Raw genomic sequence first — 19,613 nt, 5'->3', positions numbered from 1 at the left:
GTTTGGGGCTTTTTTTCCCCCCTAAATAGTAGCTCTGTAATCTGTTTCTAGGACCTAGTTTCCCAGATTTTCCAATTTTTGCTGTGACCCAGACTAGCATACTTCAGTTCCTGTATGCTTTCAGATTGCTTAGGTAACAAATGTGATAGACATTTTTTAATAGTAATGAGAAGAGTTGCATCTCATTCTGAATTAAATTGCATATACCAAATATACAAACATAAAGCAATATAGAGTAATACTGAACTATTCAGTACGTTATAACAGACCAGCAGTATATATATTTACCTTCAGAAATTTGAGCAGTTTCTCAATGCTTTGGAATTTCTGCTTGTTTCAAAGTTTTGACTGTAATGTCTGCTGTCAAGCCTTGACTCCTGATGGTACTATGCTGACTGGTTATAGAAGGACCAAAAACATGTTAACACTGACTTTTTTTTTTTTTTACATGGTGGCAATAAATACTAGCAGATTCTGTAAGATGAGGGTGACTATAAAATGACGCCCTAAGCCATTCTCCCCTCTGAAGAAATTTGACAAAGGATGGGCAAGAATGCAGACGCCTTCTCTTCACTGCGTTGTGTTGCGCTGTCTGTGAGACCCTGAGCACAGAAGCTGTGGTCTCCCCGGAGTAATTGTTGGATGCTGGAAAGAGTGTGTGTGGTTTCCTTGGTTGATCTAACTTGAGCTCTGGATAATGATAGAAAAATCATTGCTGCAGAAGCGATTGTCCTGTTTATGCAATTTTAGAAAGGTACATTAAAATCAAGTCTTGTTTTCATTTCATCATGAAAACTTATTTCTGAAACACACACTAACAGCGTAATTTGCATCTATTTCTGCATTATAAACACCTGGATAAATGCTGCTGCTTTTTTTTTTTTCCTTCTTTTTTTTCTCCTCCCAATTTGGCCCATTTTATGATGATCTGAGCTGTAGTCTGAACTGCTGGTTGCATTCTAGGGACTTGTCCCAGCTGCGAGAGAGCGCCAGAGGAAGGCTGTTGGGCTTGCTGACGGTTTGGCCTCAGAATAGCAATTCCTAGATTTAGTGGTTGCAATTCACAGTCCTCAGTTCACCAAATAAGGTTTGCTGGAGAAGAATCCTAAAAATAAATTTCACTATGGTCCTTTGACAATAGAAGCTGTCAGTGTCCTGAAGATACCTAAGGAGCTTATTTAATTAATTTTTATTTATTTCTTCTCTGTTGTTTCCTATCAGAGCCAAGAGCCATCTCTGCTATCCTTACTTAGGTTGTCTCTTAGATGAACACTGTATCAGCCTCTCTGTGGTTTCTGCTTCAGTTTCACAGGAAGAGTCAAGTTCCTTTGGAAAATATGGCTACATGGGAAGAGCCATACCATTTTCTTGGCAGTGTCCTGAGAAGGAAGTGAGGTTGCTCTGGAATGGTCAGTCTTGGAGCATTTCAATATTTACTGTATACGTATACATACGTAATACAGCTTTTGAGAATTGCTTACCATTCCTTAAAATGTTTAGCTGCCTGTTGATCCCTGATGAGCATGTAGAGTCAACTGTGAACAGTGGAAAATTTTTTTCCTGGTTTGCAAAGTAGTTACTAGGACAGAATATCACCTGCTGACCCTATGGAGACCCAAACACAAGCCTGTGCTATAACTTCCCAAATCCCCGTCAGCTGAACTGGAGCTCCCTCCTCACCCTCAATTCCAGAAGAAAAATGGTTTTCATTGAAAAGACTGATTGAGATGTTTAGTCTTTTCATCAATACTTTTGTACTTCCCACAAAATAATGCAGTTTGGTCCTTTTGTTGCAGCTTGAAAAAACATCTGAACAGCCCATTATAAATAACTTTTACTATTTCAAAAGATTTATTTAATGCATATACAACTGCCAGACACCAGTGAGAGCAGTATTTCAGCTGTGCCTGGCTGAGATGCAGTCATGTAATTTTAGAGCTGGTAATCACAGTCAGACATACCTCAACTGTGTTCCAGTCTCTTTAAACTGTAGGGTGGGATGTGTGTCCACAAATATATACAGATATCACAGAATCACACAGAATGATAGGGGTTGGAAGGGATCTCTGGAGATCGTCTAGTCCAACCCCCCTGCCAGAGCAGGTGGACCTAGAGAATATATTTGTTTTGTCACAGCGCAGGTTTTGTGCAATTGGATGTTGACAGTAACGCAGTTGTGCTATGGTCAGTATGCACAGTGGCAAGGTTGTCGCTGTAAGGTGGGCACTGAATGCTGTCAATGGGAGTGATGTGCAGCAGCAACCTAAATTTACATCACCAAAACGATGTGTTAACGAGCATGTTAATAATACGTGGGTTCCTATGTGTGAGGGAGTACTGTGAATAAAATCCAGCTCGTGTCTTGACAGGCTGTAGAGAAAACCAGATGTTTCTAAATGCGTGTGTGTGAATATAAGAGAATAGAAAGGGTAGCGCATCTGGTAACGTAGGTTAAAATTGAGCACTTGATATTGAGAGAATTTAATTTGCTTGTTGAGAGTTTGTGTAAGGCCAGTAGGATGCAACGCATTTCAGAAGAGGGTATGTTGCGCTCTGTCTCAGTACTGATCTAAACTTGTCCTAAACTGAATGCTCGTTCAGGTGGTTGGGCTGGCTCATTAAGTGCTGTAAGTTAATAAGCTTTCTAGTGCCTTTCTGAGGCAGGGAATTATTCACATTTTATTTGTGTGTATGGCACAAAGAGTAAAGATAACACACTCAAAGCTTGCTACAGCATGTTAACCATGGATGGATCTTGATGGTGACTTTCCTGTTGTTACTGGTAAACCATTCCTTAAAAATAGTTGGGTTTACTTTTTGCCTTCTCAATCTGAGGTCTCACATCATGGTGGTTTTTAGAAACGATCATCCCTTCACCTTCCTAGGGTAAAAATAAAGCCTGACAGCTTGTAATAACGTGATCACCCAGTGATCATCTCTCCTTAAAACTGGCAACTCCCCAGGTGGCAGAGGTGCAGATCTAGCAGTTGGTTGTCACCTTTGACTGTTGCCCGTAATATTTGACTAAAGCTGATTGAAATGGTTTCTGGCTTTCTTGAGCAAAGCTTCCAGCCTAGATACGTTACCACTGAAGTTACAACGCAGCTGGCAACAAACACCCCTGCCTTGCTAACAGCCTTCCACTAAAACTAGCAAACCTGTGTTCAAAACAGCAAAAGGGAGCATTTCTCATGGAAAAATATTAACATGGTTTGGCCAGCTGGGTGCAGAGGCTCGGCAAAAGGCTGTTCCTAAGCTGTTACCGGCACTATGTGAAGGGATGTATTGTTGTTCTTGTTTATTAGCAGGCATGGAAGATGCTGGGACTTGTGCTTGGAGCAATGAGAAAATGAGTAATGTTTGGTTTGACGCGTAGTGGGGAGTGATTGGCATTGGAGTGGTCTGGCTTGGATTCATGCTTCCATTGATCACGTTATAGCCAGTGCAATCATTCCCATGCCCAGATTATTTTACGCATGTTTAGCAAGACTGATGCATTTACTTGCCTAATTCAGAAGGACCATTTCAGTGTTGCTCTCAAGAGCAGCACACACAAAAATATTTTAAATGTGATAATTGGTGCTATTGTTCATGTAATATGCTGAGACACGTTTTGCTCTTCCCCCTTCTGCCAAAAATGCATCTTCCCTGAAGGAGCAGCCACCTGTATGTGCACTCCCGAGAGGCCACGCTTCCAAGACAAGCCCAGCTCACATCAGAAAAATACGTCTGCTTGGTCACAACTGTATTTCAACGATTCAGGTATCCCAAGGCCCGATCTCCTTTATGCAATGGTGTTTTCTCATCTGTTTCTTTTACTGATTGCTCTTTTAGCTTGGCTGGAGTTTGTCACACGCGCTCAGGAAAGCAGGAGGTTGCCCGTTTTCCCCAAGTCACCCCCCCGGGAAGCACTGCTCCTCCTCCTGTGTCCGCCTCCCTTGCGGAGGAGCGGGAGGGAGCATCGAGACACGTTACACGCAAGCGGCAGAGGAGCCCGGAAAGAAAGCTCTGGAAGTGGGGAAAATTAGGAATTTGCCCGGAATTGCTACACACTGTGCCGCGGACGGGGCTCCGCGCCCCCCCACGGGGAAGCGGGCGCGCCCCGTGCCCGCCCCTGGCTCTGAGTGGCCGCGGCGGCGGGGGCGGGCCGGGTCTTCACGTGGCGCGGGTGTGCGCGGCGGGAGTGCGGTGCAGTGCCGCTCCGTGGGGTGCTCGGCTGCTCTCCGCTCCGCTCCGCTCGGCGGGATGGGCCGGGCGCGGCGGAGCGGCTGCGGGCGGCTCCCGGCCCTGCTGTCTCTGCTCCCGCTGCTCTCCCTGCTGTGCGGGGCGGCGGGGCCGGGGCGCGGCGGCGCTCCCCGCCTGCTCCGTTTCTCCGGGCAGGTGCCCGAGAACAGCCCGGCGGGGACGCGGGTGCGGGGCTTGCGGGTGCCGCTGCGGAGGCTGCTGGGCCCCGGGGAGCCGGCCGGGGAGTGGGCGCTGGAGGGCGACGGCGCCTCCCGCTTCTCCCTCCAGCGGCGGGCGGGAGGCGGGCGGGGGCTGCTGCTGCTCCGCACGGCCCAGCGCCTGGACCGGGAGGCGCAGCCCGAGTACGGGCTCCGGCTGCGGCGGCGGCGGGCGGGAGGGGCCCCCCGGGAGGCGCTGCTGCGGGTCCGGGTCCTGGACCGCAACGACCACCGGCCGCGCCTGCCGCCGGCGCGGCCGCTGGAGGTGGACGAGCTGGCCCCGCTGGGCACGGAGGTGGCCCGGCTCCGCGCCTCGGACGGCGACGAGGGCGCCAACGCGCGTCTCACCTACCGCCCCTGGCCGCCGGGCGCCCGCAGCCGCCTGCTCTTCGTGGTGCCCCGCAGCGGGCAGGTGCTGACCGTGGGCTCGCTGCTGGGGCGGCGCCGGCTCCGCCTCTGCGTCGCGGCTCACGACCACGGCCGGCCGCGGCCGCTGCGCAGCCCCGCGCGGTGCCTGCGCCTGGCCGTGCGCGGCCGGCGGGCGGCGGCCGGCGCGGGGAGGCGGCGGCGGGCGCGCTCGCTGCCGCCGCCCGAGCGGCCGCCGGGACGCGGCTCCCGGCGCTACACGGCCCGCCTGCCCCCCGGGGCGCGGGTGGGCGACACCGTCTTCACCGTCCCGCCGAGCCGCGAGCGGGCGGCGGGCGGCTGGTTCGAGCTGGCGTCTCCCGGCACCACCCCCGTGGGGGTCGACAGGGCGTCGGGGCGGCTCTACCTCCGGCGGGAGCTGCGAGCGGGCGGCCGGGCGGAGGTGCTGGTCAAGGTGCACCGCGGCGGCGGACGAGGTAGGGGGCCGGGCCGGGCCGGGCCGGGCGGCGGGGACGGCTGGGGGCGCATCCCCGCGGGGCGCTGCCCCGGCTGGGGCGGGACGGGACGGCCGCCGGAGGGCCGGGAGGGGATGGAGGGTCGCCCCGCGGCAGGGGGGACGCTGAGCGGGCACGGCCGTGAGGGGCACTTGTCACCCGAGGAGATGCGGCCGCGCTGATGCTGGCCTCCGTGGGGTGCGGGGAGCCGCGGGCGGCTGTGGGAGCTGCCCCCCAGGCTGGGTTTGGTGACGTGCGGACGTGCCGGCTCTTCTCTGGAACCGCCTGCACAGACTTCCTCTCCTGTCTTTGAAGGAATAGATGAAAACGTGGGTAACGGTGTTTTGGTCATGTTGTCTTGTGAGGAATTCCTGTCACTGCAGGTTCACTTTTGTCGGAGCAGAGGGGTCTGTTCGTGGGTTAAAGCTTGTTAAAAAAGGGGGCACACCACAACAGACAGCTTGTCTTGTAGCGGGGCGAGTTCATAGAGTCATGGAGTTACTAGAGAACCTCTTCAGTTCACTGTCGTCCTTCGTGACCTGGGAAGGGAGAGGTGACGTTGCCCTGGGGATGTGGGCTTACAGCTACAGCCCGCTGCGCTTGGAGATCCTTCTGCGAAAGTTTGCTGAACCCCGCTGAAGTGACGCTGGAAGTCAGCTACAGCAATGGCAGTGCACGGGAGGGGAAAGAAGCTGTTGTGCAATAGATGTCAGTGGGCTTAGGACAAGCAAAAAATAAAAAAAAATCCCTGAATCTGGAATCATAGGAGTCGGTGTAGAGAACAAAGTGGAGATACCGTTATACCACTGTGTAAATCCTCAATGCATCAACAGCTTGTATACTCTATGTGCTTCTCCTAATACCAGCAAAGAGAATGGCTAGACGTGTTAAACTTCTTAAACCACGTTAAGCTTGAGGTACGTTATGGCTGCTAAAGCCACCTTTCCATGCGTTACTTTCATCTCATTCAGATTAGGTTTGATAGTGTCTTTGTAACTGTAGCTCAGGTCTCCGATAATGTTGCTGGTTATCATTTGCTTGTATTTTGTTGGTTTTGGTTTTTTCTTAGATGTTTGCACCTTCATTGCAGGCAGAATATTTACAGTTTTCTGTAAATGATTTTTATAGCCTAATGCTCAGGAAATGCGAAACATAGAGCTGGGAGGAAAACAAATGTGTTGAAGCATACTGGGGCCTGTGATCTCCTTTACCATCCTGCACTGTGTGCAGTCTGAGAACTCCAGAGTCGCCTGAGAGACTTATTCTTGCAGGAATGGGCTGTGTTACGCAAGTGAGAAACATTTAGCGTAATAAAAATGCTGCACAGTATTTCTAGGTATTAACTTTAATCACCCGACACTGAAAGCAGAACTTCTCATTCAAGCTAAAGATGGAGTTGGAAAGGTGACGTGTTGCTTGACTGTCTTGCTTATTTATAATGAAAGCAAACAACCTTGTGAGCAGTGTTGTATAAACGATTAATCATGTTGTCCTCTCCAATCTGGTGCTGTACAACATGTTTTTACCACTGTCTATACACTGATAATGTATTGACAAGAGACGAGCCTCAGGGAGAAAGGAATTCGATGATGAAGTGGGACAAGGTCATTCAGACACTCCTTTAAGCTACTTTTAAAATCAAAATCAAAACTTTGTACAGTAACAAACTTGGGATCTTTTTCTAGCTACTTATTTTACAGGAAGATGATGAAGCAGTGGTGGGCTTTGAGCATCCATTTTTTTTGTCTGAAGAAACCTGGTGAACTGTCTAAAGCCGAACAGAATTAACTTTGGTTTGCTCCTCATTTCTCCTTGTGCCTCTTACTAAATATAATTAACAGTGGGTCACATAGTAATCAATATTATGGAACATGTGCCAAACTTTTAATCCTCTCATTAATTGAAAACCAAAACTATTGGACCCTTATTAATTGCCATCTCTTATGTAAAAGTCATGAATGGACTTGGGCGTTTCACAGGTGCTGCTTCTCCAGTGAAGTGTGCGTCTTGGGGTTTTGTTTTGTTTTTTTTTTCCTTCAAGAAAAGCAAAGCTTTTCTGGCACTTCAAAAAAAAAAAAAAAAAAAGAGGTCAGATAGTAACTTAGAGCACTGTTTCTTGCAGCTGTAGTCCTAGGAAGACAAGGTATTCATGTACATGGTTGAAATACTGAAATAAACTGAGCATAGAGTACGATAACTCTCTGAATCCTACCTGTTGCTCAGTTGTACTTGTAGCAGGGCTGTATATGGGGCTGCTGTCTGTTCTTTGCCGATCCTCAGCTGGAACTGTGAAAATACAGTTCTTCTCCCATTGAATATACACTTGGTACATGGACTGTGCATTGCAAAGAGGTTTGCTTAGCCTCTGTGTAGTCTTATTTACCTACACGAAGCAGTTAGCATCTTCTTTAGGAATCTGGCAGGTTGCCTCCATCTCTCAAAGCCTTACTGTTCTGGGCTCTGCATGAGTGTAGTTGTGGGATTGGGACCTGGAGTTCAGACAAGACTCTTACACAAAGATAGGAGCTACCAACCTGCCCTTTCCTCATCCACATTTTCTTCTGGGACATTTAACATCCTGGAAACACTGACTTTGCCATCAGAAGGCAGAGGAACAGCACATAGCCTCAGCGTGGAAGGGCTGGGGATGGTGAGGGAGGGTTGAAAGGGCTGTAGCGCCCTTTCCCTTCCAAGTCTGCCTCTGTTCATGCGCACCTGCCCACACCTGCAAGTACCTATGTAGGTTCTCATACTTGTTACCGACTTACACAGGGTGGGACACGTGCAGTTACACAACTGTTTCCTCTTCCTCCACCGATGGCTGTCCTTTCTGTAGCTGGGAGTACGTACTGGTGCACCCTGCATAGAAGCTTTATGTTTAGGACTTTGTCTATCGTGTTTCAAAAAGTGAAGGAACACAATTTCTTACCCTGTGCTTTGACTCTAGCAGACTTTCAGCTGTGTTTCGTTTTTTTAATTTTAAGAGCCTACCACAAAGGGCTTATAGAGCAGACGCTGCATTGGCTTGCAATAGTGAGACCCACCGGGTGATTTCCGTGCTCCTGCACACGCTGACACCGCAGATCCAGCCCGCATGCTATCAGACTGAAAACACCCGTGGTAAGAAGTCACTCCATAATCTACAAAGGTTATTTTTCTTTAACAGCAAGGGAGACTCGAAAGCCCAGCAAGACAAATCTCTTCCCCCTCCAGCAGGTCTGCAGTGCTCTGAAGAGTAGGCTTGAGGCTAGCAACCCTTTAAATCTGGGATGCCTCAAGACATTGAAGTGAGGTAAACAGCAGTTAGTTTACGACTGAAATGAGTAAAACAGTTGTAAGGCTGTTCAGTATTTCCATGTTTTGGAATTGAGATGGATCTCTCGTCCCCTGTTCTCTTCAAGGGGGATAACAACTATTTACTACTGTAACGGAATTCCAAGGAGATAGATCTTAAATCTAACTGAGGAGGCTGTAGCATAATGCTGTTCCTCGGGTATAGTGTCTTACGGTAGACTATGATCAGTATTGAACCCTTATGACTCACTGGAAGCAAACTACATTTTAAAAAGGCATCTGTCAAATCTTGAAATTCCTGAAAATACAGCCTAGACTGCACCTGGAAAAATTACGTGGTTTGAGTCCCTAGCACTTTTTTAAAAACTTCCACCAGTATGCCTACTGAGGAAAGCATTTCAAGCCACATAATACAGCTTCTGTAAAAATTAACAAGTAATCCGTATATGTTGCTGGTTATGATTTCAAATCAAGGTATAGCTTAGGGTTGTCTTTTTTTTAATGGAGCCAGAAATGGCCCGGCACCCCCTGATATTTTTCGAAGAAAATAAATCGGACTCCAGAAACAGAAATCTGACCTGGCAATCAGGTTTGGAGGTCATGCTATATGCTGCTTTTTTTTTTTCCTCCTGGTGTCAGACTGATTAAAACCATCTGTGGATACCATTGCTATGCCTTCAAATTCAGGTGCCAACAGAGAAAAAGCTTGCTTCACTTAAACCGTGAAACCATTTTAGTGGCCAGAGATCATTAGACGAAACAACAAGCTCCAGGATGAAGGTTATTGTGTTACCATGTCTGTATGTTTCTTTAGAAGAATCTTACTGTAAAAAAAATTGATGTAAAAATATGTAATGACCCAGAGGCAATAAATAAGTGGTAAGAATGTCTGATAAAGTCTATAGCTGAGAAACCAACAAAAAGCTTAAAAACTGAAGAGGTAAATGTAAGGTTTATGTAACAAGTATTCTTAGTAAGGTACATAAGAAGCTATTTAAATGATGAGAAAGCCTTTATTGTAACAGGTTGAAGAGAAAAGCAACGGGAGACCTTCAAAATAGAATATTCAGCCCTTTATTCTTAATGTTAACATCTTAAATCCTTTTATACAGCCTATGATTTCATATTTCTGAGTTTTCATTACATTACAACAGCAGGAAGGCATTTAAAAATCTGGTTTAGACCCAGATCAAAGCTGCACCATGGCATGCTCCCAGTGCTGTCTCACACTCCAAAAGCACTGTGTGGTGTGCGGCAGGGTTTAATTTTTGTGTACAGGCAAGAGCTGGCTGCTCTGTGGCTGCCTTTTCACACCTGCATTATACATGGGAGGCCCAAAATTCACTCATACCATGTTTGCACAAGCAGTTTGTTCATATAAGCATCCCTAGGCAGGCGTGCACGTAGCCTTCTCGTTTGGGAATACGACTCTGAAGTGGAATTGAACTTGTTCCTGTTCATATGTCTCCAATGGGCTTTAAAAGCTGTCCTTGCTGGAGAGTGGTGGTGGCTTCTCAGCAGGCATTTCGGTGCTGGCATTAGTGTTTTGTTGCTAAAGCAGTCAGACCCTGACTAAGGCGTATCACAACAGGACTGGAGTTTTAGCCTGGGCAGAGGGGTTGGTGTGCTAGGGGAAACCGTTCCAAATTTAAGAGAAATTTAAGCAGAAAGTTTAAGAAAAGCCTTTAAATGCTTGACCTTTCCTTGATGGAAAGGACTTGGGATTCTGCCTCCGTAACTATACGCTTTTCCCTGTCTTGCGCGTTGTTGATGGAAGGACCTAAAAGCAGTGCTTGGTGACAGCAGAGGAAGGAGTGGTTTGCGCATACGACTACGGATGCACTTGCTTTATGTCAGATGGGTTGGCTGAGCTTTTGAGTGAGTAAACAAACGCTATACATATGGAATAGACGTCTGCTTCATGAGAGAGCGGTAGCGAAGTGGTGAGGGATATGTCTATGGAAGGGGAAGAGGATCTGTTCAGAAATTCAGTATATAAGGAGAAGTGGAAGGTGGGCTATTGACTACCTTTTCATTTCTTAGGACACAGCACAGGAACTGGCACACTGCTCCTTTGGAGGCTGCTGCTCTGGTTAATCCAAACGCACCTCTAAATGCCCCTGTCCACCTTTACCAAAGGTGCATGTGCTGCTGGGTTTGAGGTGCATCTCTTACAGTTGCCTCCAATGGTGTTAACAGGAAATATTGCTACAACTTTTTTTGGCATCTCTTTATACGGATAAAACACACTATTGCTGCTGAAAAAAACCCCTGGTATTTTTCTGGTGACGATAACTTTTTAAGTGTTTGGAAATAAGTTAATACACTTCTGCTTATGGTCAGTATGGTCACAGGAACAGCTCTTATTGCATAAAGCCTCAGCAAGCAACTTTTTATTTTAAAACCATTTGAACAAGCCTCAAGAAGAGACTTACTTATGTTAAAGGGCAATGTTGACACAAGAACAAATGCCCGTAGCTTTTCTGCAGGAAGACTGGGACTGGAAGTGAGGTGATTCCTAACCACTGCAGCAATCAAATTCTGCCTCTCAGGAAGAGGGTCTCTTATGCCCCACACAAAGTACTTTATACTTAATAAGTGCCACTTTAATGAGGAAGAGTAGGTGCTGTGTTCCGTGGGATGGCGTGAAGGCAGAGGTGGCGATGGGAGCTTGTCCGGTTGTAGGCTCCTCGAAGGATGTTGGCTTTCTTTAATGATGCTGCCCTTACAAAAATGTTGAAGAATCTTCCTAGAATTTGTAACTATACATTTTAAGCCTCTTTTTTTGTTGGCGGACAAGAGACCTTGCAGGTAATTTCACTTCAGTGGCGTAAGTACAGTCTTGGAGTGTGCTGTACCACACAAATGTCTATTTTGTCTGTATCGTTTCCCTTGCTTTGTGAAATATTGACCAGAGGGTGGAAGATGAAGTTGTGAGGGATGGAAACAAACCCAAAGAACGTGCCTCTCCTTCCTATCATCAGTAAAAGCTGAATGATCTGCAAAGAGAAGCAACTTTTAAATGCCAAGATTGCAGCTGTGTCTTACAGCACTTTCCTTCTGTAAAGAAAAAAGATTAAAAAATCCCCCAAATGTCCTCTGTGCTGCTGACTCCTCAGCTATGGTCTGACTTCCTCACCAGCTGACGTGCCTGCAAATAATTATGGATTGTATAGTATTTAATAGCATCTTTTAATGGTGATTAGCAGGCTGTTAACGTGGCAAGCTGTAGTAAAAAACTTGTTTTATGAAGAGTCCTGTCATCTGGAAGCTTTTGAGATCCTGTACTTCCCACCTCTTCTGCGGTGCTGTGAAGGTTTTCTAATCCTCGTGGTTGGGTGGTAATGGACAGCTGTTGGCAGATACAGTAGATTTAATGGTGGAGGCAAAGATGCTGCTTCTGTAATCACAGATCTAACAGTGCTTCAGGGCCTTCCTCTGGAAACAAACAAAAAAATTGAAACATTTTAAAAACTAGAGGATGACACCACAGTCAAGCTTTAAAGGCTAGGGTGGGATGATGTGGTAGCAGAAAACATACGATGGATTTTGCAGTCCTGTTCCTGCACCTGCCTGCAGCTTTTCCTGTGATGCACGGACATCTGCCTGTGGAGATGTCTTTGCTGCCCAACAAATGCCGTAGCTGTCTCAGATACCCAGTGCGGTGGAGGTACCCGCTGTAGCTTTGCATTCCCACAAAAAGTGAAAAATTGGCTGAAGATTTGTCTTTGCTGCCTGTGTGTGCAGTAGCACCTGCACTTGCCTTTTAGCTCTGATGGTCCCACTGGGTAAGTCTACAGGTAGTATTGAGGTGAGCAAGACCTTGCCTCCTAAAATTGGAGAGGTGGTGTATGAGTAGAAAGCATGTCCAAGTGCTGGTGTATATGAAGAAATATGTCATGAAAATAATGCAAAGGGATCTCTGCAGGCTGATCTGGCGAGCTTGCTGGCTGTGGTTAACCACGGAGGGAAAATTGAAACCTGCTGACATAGCTTTAGGTCAGACAGTTGGTACAGTTGCATTGCACAGCCAGCTGTTCTGTGGCTGTGGGCTGTTCATCCACAAACTAATGTAGTGGTTTGTGGGCTTTCGAGGGAGTGAAGAGACCTATTTCTGTAACTGGGATAGTGAGGATATTACCCTGCCTTCAAGACATGGCCGCCTCTACTTAGTCTAGCAGAGTCCAGCTGGTACAGTAGTGTGTTACAAGGGGATGTGATACCACTGAGCATTGTATCCAAACCTTAGGAGTATTTTTGAGAAACCGAATCTGTTAATTAACAGAAACTTCACCCTCAGGAATCTCTCATCAGTGTTTGGGCTGGATCTGACCCATCATTTTCATGACAGCAAACTAGCTGTACCAAAGCTGCCCTGTACCACATTTCTTAAGGGAGTTGGAGAAAAGAAATGCAGAAAATTAAGGCTTTAGTTCTGAAGGGGTGACCTGTGCCATGAAGGCTCTCCCCACTGTGAGAGCTCCTCCTCGCCCCAACGCTTCTCCCAGGAGGGATGACGGCACGTGCGGTAGCTGGGGCAGATGCATGAGCGTTGTAGGCATTGCTGACCGGTCTGCTCATCGAGACCAAGCAAAAGCTGCTTTCCTTTTTCCTTTCCCTCAGTGGGCACCCTTATTTGGGACCCCCATCTTCTGGCCAGCTGCTGACTTCCATAAAGCTTGTAGGAATAAACTGGCCACCAGACTCAAAAGCCACTTGGGCAGGAGAGAGGGGGCACAGCGGACAGCATGACTGTGTAAATATCAGTTCTTTAGGCTAAAAGGCACTTCTAACAGTGATGATGAACTCTGGTTAAAGATTAATTACTGCTATAAGACATTTTGTTAGAAGTTTAAATACTCTTAAGTAGGTTATTCCTACGTATACTTTAGTTTTGGGGAAATTTCTGAAAGGCACAAAAATACACGTGGAAGAGTTTTCATGAGGCATGTCCATATGTATTTTAATTTTTTTTCAGATTCAATACTTAAGTGTTTGTAGGATACCGTGTAGTGGATGAGGACTGGATTGCAGGTGCTTTGAGGACAGGGTTATTTTAGAGTTAGTTTATGAGTTTAACACAGTGACCCAGTCTTGTTTGATCCTCAGGTAGTGCTGGAGTATGTGACTGACCATAACTACAAAATAAAGATTGGAATGTTCAAAAGCAGCTTGAATTTTAAAAATATGTGTTGTTAGTCAAGGATGAGGGTTAGAAACTGGGGCACCAGTGCGTCTTGCAATCATAGAGCATCTAGTTATGAAAAAGGCTGATGAACTGACGTCTATGATCTGCAAGGTGGTTTATGGGAAGCTGTCTTACAAAATCCAAGTGAGAGAAGTGTACAGTGCTTGAAAGAAAAAAACGAACAAACCAAAACTAAAACCCCAAGAAAAAACAACCAAAACAAGGTGACATTTTCATGTAATATTATGCCAGTATTAGATGACAGTAGGGAGAACTTGTTGTCTATAGCTTTTGAGAGGGGCATAAAAGCTGCTTCTCAGTGCTTCGGCCATCGCACCTGTGGTTTAAATAACTCAGCCGGGTGGTTTCACCCCTGTTCTAGCCCTGTTGACTTGCACAGATGTCAGTGATGACAGCCAGGGCTTTTTCTCTGCTCCCCCAGAAGAGCAGGCAGCCTTGTCTCCCTGCCCTCTTCGCTGGAGCCTCAAGGGGATGGGGCTGCTACCGAAGGGAAGGGAAGGGACGTATTCATCACTGTCAGTGGCTTATCTTTAAATCGCGCTCTGTTGGGGAGGAGTGTGAGGTGTAGTATCCTTAAACTCCAAGGAGTACAGTTTCTGATTACTCTTGTGTTTTCTCTCATCTTCCTGCACAAATCCCCTTTGTTTTCCTTCCCTTGATCTTTCCCGAGGCTCCTCAGATCTGTCATATGTTTGGGAGACTGGAGCGTGAGCTGCACATTGTAACCCCTGGTGACTGTAACATTAAATGTAAAAAAAATGAAAAACATTTCTTGTGGCAAGCAGAGAGTCTGGTCTCTGCTATAGATCTCAGACAGAGGTGATGGTTCCCCCATCTTCACACTAAAGTGCCGTGTTAACATGGGAACACATCACGTCGGTGGTGTTCATTGGGATGGTTGCTGCCTGCTGTCATGTTTTGTGCAAGCTGCTGCCTGCGAAGCATTTTACCCTGCTGCCTCCAAACCTGCCCTGTCTGCAGGGGCTCTGGGGCCTGAAGGCAACTTAAGCCTAAACAAATTAGTCCTTTTTTTTTCTTTTTGCTTCTACAGAAACACACTTTTCATAGTCTTGCATATATCCGATTGCATTTAAAGAAAATTACTCTCGAAAATCGTAATTTTTAAGGAAAATTGCAAATTTATAGGACAAGCATTTATAGGACTTCTAGGACAAGTTATATTTATACATATATATATAAACAAGATATTTTCTATCTCAAATATAATTTTGGATGATATTTGAGATAGAAATTTATTAACTTATTAACTTATTCAGTGCATCAGGTGTTTTCTGGCAATTACATTCTTTTTAATTTGAGGAAATACAGGTCATTTGAAAATAATTTTGTGTTTCAGTCCTGAAGATGACAAGGGTTTCTTAGCTGTGATAGCAACCATTTCTCAGGTGCGGATTTCCTGGTGAGGGTTCAGTAGCAAGCCAAAGGTCCTGTTGTCTTGCCCTGCCACTGAGGGGTAACAGTGTGGCTTGGCAGCACAATGAGGGGCTGTGTAGGCATCCCGCCTTGATGTCCTATTTCAAGCTGGGTACTTCAGAAATGTCTTCGCATACCATGCTGTCTCTTTCACATTCAAATGATTCATTTTGCTAGAGGGGATATAAGCGAAACACAAACTACCATTTTTTATGCAAATTTTTTACTTCTCAGCTTCCCAACATTAGTCCTATCAAACCCACATCAGTCAGTGCAGCTCTAATTCTCACCTTGGGAAAAGAAAATTACTTCTATCACATTTCTTCCTTCCATTGAGGGAGGAAAATAAATGATTAAAGGAAGACAGAATTGATACAAGCTTGCAAGAATAGCCACTTGCAGTTTAAAATCCTTTCCCAGTTCTTTCTTTGCTTTCATGCTCTTGTCCAAGGATGGCGCAGGTATATCTGCTCTGATCCGTTGAAGTGTGTTTAGCCCTCAAAGACAGAAAGTTATCAGCTCTTGATTGCATGGATGGCCACGTGGTGAGTTCCCCCATCTTTGCACTTGCTACGTCCTAACCCTTTTACTTAGGCTCCTCTTGGCTGGTGGTTGAGATCCCTTTTGTGCCATCCCTGACATACCTTTCTTATGTGCAAACAAGGGGTAGAGCTGAAGCCTTGGGCATATACTGGTATCTCAAGCAAAACCAGCCCCTTAATATTCTCTTCTTGGTTGACCACACCAAGACTCTTTCAAATGCGTGGTGCAGAGGCCAGGTCTTTTATACTGTTGATAGTCGTTTCACAGGCTATAGAGCCTGGTTTCCGGATTATTTCCTTCCTTTCAGTGGATGATTCATATTGACAAAATGGGTGAGCTGCAACATCACTGGGTGATGTTGCATTTTGATTTAATAGGATGCTGCGGTTGTGTCAGTGGAACAAAATAAAACATTATTGATTTCAGAGGCTTGATCTGTTAATGCCTTTGCAGTTATGACAGTTGAAAAACCAATGCATTGCTGGAAAAAAAACCCTACTTTATCAAGACTCTTTTTGTTTCACTGACTTGTTTCAAGTCAATGCCATAATTTTCCACAGTATTTGATTGCCATGTGTCTGTAACACCTTAAAATCCTTGAATTTCTCACGCCTGGTGTCTGTGCAAAGAGGAGACAGCTACCAGAACAGAAATGTTTGTGCTCCTGAGTAACGAAGGCTCAAAGTGGTGCTTCTGAGCAGCTTTTTCTAAATGACAGGGCAGAGTAGTGCTGTTTGACTGGCCTCCAGTTAGTCTCCCGTGCCTGTTCAACACTGCTTTTTTTAGAGTTTGGGACTTGCTCTAACTTAGACCTGACCTTTATAACATTCTTTTCTTCACAGAATCATAGAATCATTTAGGTTGGAAAAGACCCTTAAGATCATTGAGTACAACTGTTAACCTATCACTGCCAAGTCCACCACTAAACCACGTCCCTAAGCACCACATCTACACGTCTTTTAAATACCTCCAGGGATGGTGACTCCACCACTTCCCTGAGCAGCCCATTCCAGTGCTTGACAACCCTTTTGGTGAAGAAATTTTTCCTAATATCCAATCTAAACCTCCCCTGGTGCAACTGGAGGCCATTTTCTCTCATCCTATCACTTGTTATTTGGAAGAAGATACTGACATCCACCTCACTACTTCCATTCAATCCCTGCCAGAATTAGAGCTCTGATCTCTGTATGCAGATAACCTGGGCTGTTTTCTCAGCATGCTTGCAGGTTGCTTCAGTTTAAGTTTTGTTTACTGGCACAGAGAGAACAGCTCTGCTCCTTCAAGCCTTAAAAACAGAAATAAATGCTGAGGGGCTGAAGGCATGAGCCAGGTCTCAGTTGCAGAAGGACGTTCCACCTGATACCTGAAGTTTATTACCACCTGCTGCTGTATCACGGCCCTCCAGGTTTGGCCTCATCCTGTGTTTTTCCTTTCATGCGTGGTGCTGTCTGTTTCTAGAGTGGTGTTCACTCCTTCCCTCACATCTTACCTTTATGCAAACAGCAAAGAAAAACACAAGGTCCAAAGAATGTTTGTGATAGAAATTCCCTCAGGCTGCTGGGGAACGAGTGAGATGTGAATATGTAAGCTTCAGAAATCAATGAGATGCAAAAGCTGAAGGGCGGGGGGATTAAAGTATGATGGAAAGGATTTAACAGTCTTGCTGGTGCTGTGTCCCTGCCTAGAGGCAGGCTTTGCTATAACAAAGTGATTACTGGCAGATATTTGTCTAGTCAGGTCTTAAAGATCTCATTGATGGATGATCTTTCACCCCTCCAGCTGCTATCAAGTGCTCCATTATCCTTATAATTAAAAAATTGCTGGGGGATTCCACCCCCAACATCTAACACAATTTTTTTCCTTGGGAATGAGAGTTTGTTACTTTTGTGGCATAGGGAACAGCTGACTGACTGCATACATCAGTCCTTCGGCATCTTTGATAGGACAAGAGGACATGGCCTCAAGTTGCACCAAGGGAGGTTTAGGCTGGATATTAGGAAACATTTCTTTACTGAGAGAGTGGTCAAACATTGGAACAGGCTGCCTAGCAAGGTGGTGGAGTCACCATCACTGGAGATGTTCAAAAAAAACGTAGACGTGGCATTGCGGGACATGGTTTAGTGGGCATGGTGGTGTTGGGTTGATGGTTGGCCTTGATGGTCTTATAGGTCTTTTCCAACCTTAATAATTCTGTGATTCTGTGATTATAGCACTGTTAGTATGTCCCTTGCAGTCTCCTGAAAATCTTCAGGTCTTTCCACCTTTCTTGACAGGCCGTGTTTTCTGGTTGTGTTCTTTGCTCTTATCTGGACACTTGCCAGCTGGTCCGCATCTTTCTTGAAATCCAGTTCCCAGAACTTTACTTCACTGGAACAGGTTACCCAGGGAGGTTGTGGAGCCTCCCTCCTTGGAGATATTCAAAAGCCATGTGGACAGGGTCCTGAGCAAGCCGCTCTAGGTAGACCTGCTTGAGCAGGGTGGTTGGACCAGATGGCCTCCAGAGGTCCCTGCCAACCTCAACCATCCTGCGAGTCTGTGATTTGAGGCTTTGCTAGTGTCATAATTTTACCAAGGTTCAGTGAGGGCTGAAGATGAGCCAGCAGTGTGCCCAGGTGGCCAAGAAGGCCAACGGCATCCTGGCTTGTATCAGAAATAGTGTGGCCAGCAGGAGTAGGGAGGTGATCGTGCCCCTGTACTCGGCGCTGGTGAGGCCGCACCTCGAATCCTGTGTTGAGTTTTGGGCCCCTCACTCCAAGAAGGACATTGAGGTGCTGGAGCGTGTCCAGAGAAGGGCGACGAAGCTGGTGAGGGGTCTGGAGCACAAGTCTTATGAGGAGCGGCTGAGGGAACTGGGGTTGTTCAGTCTGGAGAGGCTGAGGGGAGACCTTATCGCTCTCTACAATTACCTGAAAGGAGGTTGTAGAGAGGTGCATGTCGGTCTCTTTTCCCAAGTAACAAGTGATAGGATGAGAGAAAATGGCCTCAAGTTGCATCAGGGGAGGTTTAGATTGGATATTAGGAAACACTTCCTCGCCAAAAGTTTGTCAAGCACTGGAACAGGCTGCCCAGGGAAGTGGCTGAGTCACCATCCCTGGAGGAGGTCATGGTTTAGTGGTGGACTTGGCAGTGGTAGGTTAACAGTTGGAGTCGATGATCTTAAAGGTCCTTTCCAACCTAAATGATTCTATGATTCTACAAGTCTATTTAATTACGTGTTTCAGAGAGGAGGGAGGTGAAGTTTTCGTAAAAGTCCAGAAAAATATCGTTAATTTGAACAACACAGATATTTCCCCTGATATGATGTCCTGAACTCCGTGAAATTTATTCCCTTGTCTGTCTCTTTTAAAGCTTAAAGCTCTGGTTTAGGGCTGACATTTTGACATGGTGGTGGTTTTTAAAATTCTTACAGCAGGATTAGGACTTCTTTACTGATCGATATTTAACACTTGGATCACCTACATGGGACAATATTAAGGAATAAGCTGCATAATTATAATTCTATGGAATCATTCTCTAGGTTTCACTAAATGGGAAAAATGCTCGACTAGATATTCATCTGTGCAGGTATTAGAACTGCCTGAATTAGACCAATGAATGAACAAAAATATTTTTTAATGCCCTGTGCCTACAAGTTTTCATTCTCTTACTTGGCCCTAGCAAAATGACACTGTCTATAGCTGGGTTAATTGAGATGTGTGTTTCTCAGCCCTCCCTCTTTGTTATGGATAAAATACTGACCACTACAGTTGCTCTTGTGAGCCGCTAACAAGCTAGTGGCTGAGGGTTGTGCCTTGTGTTACACCGAGCAATACAGAGAAAAAAATTCTTAGA

General features: G+C 46.1%; 2 protein-coding genes across 2 annotated transcripts in view; both read left to right on the top strand.

Annotated features, from left to right (window-relative positions):
• Positions 1-4,245: 4,245 nt before the first annotated feature.
• LOC132322113 (protocadherin-8-like) lies at positions 4,246-5,484 on the top strand. Its single transcript, XM_059836349.1, has one exon. It carries the CDS (start codon positions 4,246-4,248, stop codon positions 5,482-5,484), a length of 1,239 nt encoding a protein of 412 aa, XP_059692332.1.
• Positions 5,065-19,613, top strand: part of LOC104250445 (neural-cadherin) — a 57,819-nt gene continuing 43,270 nt past the window's right edge. Inside the window, exon 1 of the mRNA XM_059815470.1 lies at positions 5,065-5,284. The gene's annotated coding sequence lies outside the window, so the exon portion shown is untranslated. The remainder of the gene's footprint in view (positions 5,285-19,613) is intronic.

The sequence above is a fragment of the Gavia stellata genome, chromosome 3 (genome assembly GCF_030936135.1).
Source record: "Gavia stellata isolate bGavSte3 chromosome 3, bGavSte3.hap2, whole genome shotgun sequence".
Classification (NCBI taxonomy): Eukaryota; Metazoa; Chordata; class Aves; order Gaviiformes; family Gaviidae; genus Gavia; species Gavia stellata.
This window is presented reverse-complemented; position numbering and strand designations above follow the sequence as displayed.

Coding starts and splice junctions, on each gene's coding strand:
- LOC132322113 (XM_059836349.1), top strand. CDS start 4,246: ATGGGCCGGGCGCGGCGGAGCGGCTGCGGGCGGCTCCCGGCCCTGCTG.